The sequence below is a fragment of the Lactuca serriola genome, chromosome 7 (genome assembly GCF_051521515.1).
Source record: "Lactuca serriola cultivar US96UC23 chromosome 7, Lser_US96UC23_V15, whole genome shotgun sequence".
NCBI classification, from domain to species: Eukaryota; Viridiplantae; Streptophyta; class Magnoliopsida; order Asterales; family Asteraceae; genus Lactuca; species Lactuca serriola.
The window spans coordinates 59,357,526-59,364,724 of record NC_136414.1 but is presented as its reverse complement, the minus strand read 5'-3'; the positions used below and the strand labels follow the sequence as shown (position 1 = coordinate 59,364,724).

General features: G+C 39.0%; 1 protein-coding gene and 1 non-coding gene across 2 annotated transcripts; one reads left to right on the top strand and one right to left on the bottom strand.

Moving 5' to 3' along the window:
* Positions 1-2,387: 2,387 nt before the first annotated feature.
* On the bottom strand, positions 2,388-2,494 carry LOC145065129 (small nucleolar RNA R71). The gene has a single exon (XR_013688279.1). It is a non-coding gene; the product is annotated as a small nucleolar RNA R71 (small nucleolar RNA).
* Positions 2,495-5,930: 3,436 nt separating this feature from the next.
* LOC145064010 (uncharacterized) lies at positions 5,931-6,431 on the top strand. Its single transcript, XM_079011541.1, has one exon. The coding sequence runs from the start codon at positions 5,931-5,933 to the stop codon at positions 6,429-6,431; it is 501 nt and encodes a 166-aa protein (XP_078867667.1).
* The last annotated feature ends 768 nt before the right edge of the window (positions 6,432-7,199 follow it).

Genomic DNA, 7,199 nt, shown 5'->3' with positions numbered 1-7,199 from the left:
AAAAGTTGTCTTCTGCACATCTGATATTTGCATACTTAGCTATATTTTTAGTATAGATTTATATCATTTATTAGCTAATTATTTACATATTATGGACAAAAGGAACTTAATAATGTTCAAATAGTATTTTCAGTCCAGAAGGGAAGCTCGGAAGCCAAAGGAAACAGGAGTTATAATTGAAAGCCCGGGAATGGAAGAAAGAAGGAAAATGCTTAATTCTGAAGCTACTCGGCGAGTAGGGATGACTACTCAACGAGTACATACGAAGGTTCGCGAAGAAATACAAGAAGTCCTTGCCGCATACGGATTCTTCAAAGGGACCCGACGAGTCGGTGGGCTACTCGACGAGTAGCCTCTGTTTTGATATATCTATAAATAGATGCCACAAATCCGAATGAAGGCCCTCTCTGGCTTTTGGAGAACTTACTCGGCGACTAAGGAACTTGCTGGAGATCAGAAGAACATGTGAAGAACCCTAATCCTCTAATCTCAAAAAAATAAGGCAATGTAGTTAATTTTCTACTTTACCTTTGAATAGAAAGATGTTTGGTTTATTTAGATTCGTTTTAAGGTTTTCATATATTGAAATCATTAACTAAATTAGTTAGTTTCTATTTAGGTAAGATGAATTTGCTCCTATGGTTTGATACACTCTTTTGATTTATTGTTAATTGGTGATTTTGTTAAATTAAACTTGTTAAAGAACCTTATGCATTAACCATAACTATTTTCTGTTAATTGCTAAGTAATTAAGCTGCATGAACATCTCTTGATTGATTATCTCATATAAATTTATGTGAACACATTGCTATATGCCTGGGAATAATGAATATGAAACTAGGATTAACTAGAGAATGGGTAAATTAATGTGTGAGCTTGATTGATACACCATCAACAAGAGGTTAATTGAATCACCAATTCAATTAGCTAATTACAAGTCTTATTTAATCTGAATAATTGAACTAGGAGGTTTATTAGTTTAATCACTTGATCACTGCTTGAATTAATATATTTCCTAAGGATTGGTAATAACGAATGTGAATCTAATCACCATAATCGGTAACCAATAACAATTAATCTATTACATTAACATAAAAATTAACCATAGGAGTAAATGAGTTGAACCTAAACAGAAACCCTTTTTGATCATTGACTTTAGTTGATTTCACGTGTTTTCAGTTATTAGTTTATTAGTTAAGTTTTAGTTAAAGTTTCTAGTCTTGTAAAGCTAGAGAAAACCCTATTTTCATTATTTGTCTTTTAGATTATATTAGTTATTAGTTTTAATTTTCTGTTCCCTAAGTTTGATACCCTGCTTATTTAACCATACCACAATTGATAGGTCCACTACCTTCGTGTGTTAATTTTATAATTAAAAGTATTTTTAAAACTAGTTGAGTTCACACACATCAAGTGTTTGGCGCCATTTCGGGGAACGGTTCAAAAATTAATTCTAATTTCTAGTTTTATCGATCCTTTGTGTGAGATTTATCTTGCACAAAGTTATTTCTTTGGTAATGTAGTAATTAGGATAAGTTTTAATAGTTTTTTGTTTTTAGAAGTTAGTAAGTAATTTTTCTGTTTCTGCTCTGAACTCGCCGAGTACAATCGAAGCGACTCGGCGAGTCCATCACTGTTACACAGTTTCACATTTTATTTTTGTTCTTTTTACGCGTTTTTCTTGTTTTGTTTGCAGGCATTACATGACCAGAGGATCCAACATACCCCTGGTTCCTCCACTTGAAGACCCAGAATCCGCTTTAAGGAGAAACAAAGGCAAGGATGTTGAAAGCTCTAATGCACCTAAGAAATCACCTTTGAAGAGCTTGAAAACAGTTTTTGGGAAGAAAAAGAAAAAGAAGGCAGGAGAGGCCAGCAGTCAAAAGAGTGAAGAAAGCAAGTTAGAGAATATTGAAGATAATCCAAAAGAAGCCGAATTCGAATACGACTACGAAACCGAATACGAAGAAGAAAGCGACTTTGAAGGCGAACTAGCTAATCCCATGGCTAACATCGATGAAGTTCCCATGGGAGAATCGAAGAAGAGAATACGTGACGATACCGGCCCGAGACTTGTGCAACCCACAATTCCCGCTACTGCCATTTTCGAACTAAAGGGCCACATACTTGCTCAACTCAAGGAAATTCCCTTCTACGGTAAAGACCACGAAGATGCCTATAAACACTTGGATGAGGTCAACGATGTAGCTGATTATTTTAATGTTTCAAGTGTGCCTCGCAAAACCCAACTGCTTCGTATGCTTCCAGTTACATTCAAAGGTGCTGCAAAGGATTGGCTCAAGTCACTCCCTCCCGGATTCATCACTACATGGGCTAAGATGAAGGAAGAATTTATTGACCAATTTTGCCCACCTTCGAAAATAGCCAAGTTGAAGAAAGCTATTGCCAAATTTGAACAACAAGCTGGAGAATCCTTATACGAGGCATGGGAGAGATACAAAAGTCTACTAAGGAATTGCCCACATCATGATCTTAATAGCCAACAAGAAGTCTCCATTTTCTATGATGGAGTCAATGTAACAACTAGGCAGCTCCTTGACTCGCAAGGACCCCTCACAAAGAAGGCACCCCCGGTGATCAAAGAACTAATTGAAGAATTCTCTAAGCACTCTATAGAATACCATAACCCAAGGAATGACTTGACTCGAGGGGCTGTAAATTCCATTACCGATGACATGGCAGCAATGATGGAAAAGTTGGAAAGCATGGACCGAAGAATGACTAAGATGGACCAATCCATCCACACTATTAGGGTATGATGTGAAAACTGTAGAGGACCTCACCTTACAAAAGATTGTGATCTTGATGAGAACGGGAATCGGAAGGTACAAGTGTGCTATTCAAGTGGTGATAGGTTTGATGATAACTGGCAAAAACCGAGGAAAGAATGGCTACCATATGATGAGTACAAAACGACAAGGGAAGAAAAGTATAAGCATGAAGATAGAGGTTTTTACCAAAAAGAGGAACCGGTACATGAAAAGAAATCAGATTTGGAAGACATGCTTACAAGATTCGTAGTTGCATCCGAGAAAAGACACAATGATACCGATGCAACACTTAAAGATCAACAAAATATGTTGAGAGAACACCAACTTATGATGAAATATCAACAAGCTTTGCTTAGGAATCAGCAAGCATCTATTCTCAACATAGAAAAGCAGCTGGGGCAACTTGCACAACAAGTGAATGAGAGAAGATTGGGTAGACTTCCAAGCAATAACGAAAGTAACCCGAAAGGTGCACATATGAATATTGTCACAACTAGGAGTGGGAAGATTATAACCCCTCTGACTCCTATTCAGCATGAAGATCCTAAACCGGAGCAAGAGGATAAAGAAGAGCATGCAGAAACACAAAATCTTAACTCGACTCGCCGAGTCGACGATATGGACTCGACGAGTCCCCTAGCTGAACAGAAAAATCAGCCTCCAGTTAAGCCATATCAGCCTCTAGTTCCCTTTCCGGCTCGAGCTAGACAAGAAAAAAATGGAGTAGACTACTAGAAGTTTCCGGAACAAATAAAGGCTCTTCAGATCAATAAGCCATTCATAGAAGCAGTTGCATAATTGCCAAAATATGCAAAATTCCTCAAAGAGATGCTAACCAATAGGAAAAAGATGGAAGAAGTAAAGAAGGTGGTCCTAAACGAGAACTATTCAGCTGCTATGTTGAACAAACGTCCTAAGAAGAAAGGTGATCCAGGAAGCTTAACATTGCCCTGCCAATTTGGAAACTTAGCTACCATTTATGCATTGGCTGATTCAGGGGCAAGTATAAATCTCACGCCTTACTCGTTTTTCAAAAAGTTAGATCTTCCAGAGCCAAGGCCCATTCGTATGGCAATTCACCTAGCAAACAAGACGGTTACATTCCCTAGGGGAATATGTGAAGATCTCTTGGTGAAAGTGGACAAGTTCGTATATCCCGTGGACTTTATAGTCTTAGATATAGAAGCGGATCCCCAAGTCCCGATCATACTAGGAAGACCTTTTCTTAATACAGCAAGTGCTATCGTCGGCATGCGAGATTCTAAACTTACCCTTCAGGTTGGAGACGAATCAGTCACTTTTGGAGTTGATCAAGCCATGAAGCATGCAAGGAGTAGTGACAACACGACATTTTCGATTGACATGTTGGAAGAATTATTGGATGATTGGAATGAAGATGAGCCAAACAAGTCCGCCGTCTTATTTGATGAAGAATCTGATGCTGAAAGAGACCTGCTGGAAATAGAGAGACTGCTCGAGGAAGCCGATTATAACGATCAGATCAGAAGTGCAGAAAACTTGACTCACCGAGTAGCCTCGACCGACTCGGGAAGTCGATTCGAAGAATCCCAAACAGTCGTAAATATTACCTCGGACTCGATGAGTCCCCTCACTGGACTCGACGTGTTTAACATTTAGAACACAAAAACTGAGATTAAAGCACTACCAAATAACTTGGAGTACGCATTTCTTGAAGATGGGGAGCAAAAACCTCTAATTATAGCTGCTGATTTGGCCAAACATGAGAAAGAAAGCCTTGTGGGTGTACTAAAGAAGAGGCAAGGTGCTATAGCATGGAAGATAACCGACATCAAGGGAATTAGTCCGGCCTATTGTTCCCACAAAATTAACTTAGAAGATGGATCAAAAGCTGTAGTACAACACCAAAGAAGACTCAACTCGAACATGCAAGAAATTGTGAAAAAGGAGTTGGTGAAACTACTAGATGCCGGAATCATTTATTCGATATCCGATAGCCCATGGGTGAGTCCGGTCCAAGTGGTTCCAAATAAAGGAAGTATGACGGTAGTGGCTAATGAAAATAACGAATTAATTCCAACGAGGACGGTAACCGGGTGGCGTGTTTGCATCAACTATAGGAAACTAAATGAGGCCACATGCAAGGATCACTTTCCATTGCCATTTATCAACCAAATTCTCAAGAGGCTTTCCGGTCATCTATATTATTGTTTTCTCGATGGGTTTTCGGGGTACTTTCAAATTCCAATCGACCCACAAGACCAAGAGAAGACCACTTTTACATGCCCGAGTGGAACATTTGCATATAGACGCATGCCTTTTAGGTTATGCAATGCACCAACTACTTTCCAAAGGTGCATGATGGCTATCTTTCATGATATGATCAAGAAGTTTATGGAGGTTTTTATGGATGACTTCTCAGTTTTCAGGTCCTCTTTTGAAGATTACTTGTCCAACTTGGATCTAATGCTAGCAAGATGTGAGAATACCAACCTTGTTCTCAATTGGGAGAAGTGTCATTTTATGGTGAAGGAAGGAATTTTGTTAGGTCACAAGGTCTCAAAGATGGGGATAGAGGTGGATAGAGAGAAGGTTGATACGATAGCCAAATTACCACCTCCAACAAATGTCAACGGGGTAAGAAGCTTTCTAGGTAATGCGGGGTTTTATAGGCGCTTTATTAAAGACTTTTGGAAGATCACGGGGCCTTTGACTCAATTACTCTTAAAATATGCACCATTTAATTTTTCCAGGGAATGCCATCAAGCATTCCATTTGCTGAAGGAAAGATTGACCACTACTCCTATCATGATAACACCTAATTAGGATCTTCCGTTCGAGCTAATGTGTGATGTAAGTGATTATGCTGTGGGTTTTGTTTTAGGGAAAAGGGTTGATAAACATTTTCAACCAATCTACTACGCAAGCAAGACACTGAATCTGACCCAAGAGAACTACACTACTATCGAGTAGGAGCTGTTAGCAGTGGTATACGCTTTTGACAAGTTCCGGCCATACTTAGTTTTATCCAAGACAATCGTTTTTACTGATCACTCCGCGTTGAAGTGTCTATTTGCTAAACAATATGCGAAACCTAGATTGATACGTTGGGTCCTACTTCTATAAGAGTTTGATATTGAAATACGTGATAAAAAGGGGATGGAAATCATAGCTGCCGATCACATATCAAGACTAGAGAACCCACTTTTGGAGGAGTTAGAAGAAGATAAAATTGGGGATGATTTTCACGATGAGTATATATTGGTAATAGCGGGAGAAGTGCCATGGTTTGCGGATATAGCCACTTATTTAGCAACCAAATATATCCCAAAAGATTTGACTCGCCAACAAAAGAAGAAATTCTATTCGGAAATTAAATACTACTTTTGGGACGAGCCATACCTTTTCCGAAGCTGCACAGACGGAATGATAAGAAGATGTGTATTCGGGAAGGAAAGTCAAGAAATTTTGGCACACTGCCATAGCGGACCCGCCGGAGGACATCATGGAGCACATTACACGACTAAGAAGATTTTTGATATTGGATTTTATTGGCCTACAATTTTTAAGGATGCTACTCAATATGTCAAGGAGTGTGACTCATGCCAAAGAGCAGGGAATATATCATCTCGAAATGAAATGCCCCAACATAGCATCTAAGTGTGTGAAATATTTGATGTGTGGGGGATTGACTACATAGGACCCTTTCCCATGTATAAAGGGAATAAATATATCTTGGTGGCGGTTGATTATGTGTCTAAGTGGGCGGAGGCACAAGCATTACCCACTAATGATGCTCGGGTGGTGGTACGATTTTTAAAGAAACTATTCTCAAGATTTGGAGTTCCTAAAGCTCTCATTAGTGACCAGGGCACTCATTTTGCAAATGATCAATTGGCCAAAGTATTAAAGAGATATGGGGTGCAACATAGGTTCTCAACATCATATCATCCACAAACAAGTGGCCAAACTGAAGTGATAAATAGGGCGTTAAAAAGAATTTTAGAGAAATCGGTTGGAGGAAATCAGAAGGAATGGTCGGATAAATTAGATAATGCACTTTGGGCCTTCCGAACAGCTTTTAAGACACCTATTGGTACCACACCATATAGGATAGTCTATGGAAAAAATTGCCACTTACCGGTTGAAATAGAGGATAGGGCTTATTGGGCATTAAAGGTGTGCAATTTTGATTTGGTTGAGCTTAGAACTAACCGGTTAATGCAAATGAATGCCTTGGAAGAGCTTAGGAATAAAGCCTACACTAGTTCCCTGATCTACAAAGAAAAGACCAAGAATTGGCATGATAAAAGATTGAAGGGTAATAAGGACTTTAAAGAGGGACAAATGGTGTTACTCTTCAATTCAAGGTTCAAACTTTTTCCGGGCAAGTTGAAGACACGATGGGATGGTCCATTTATAGTAAAG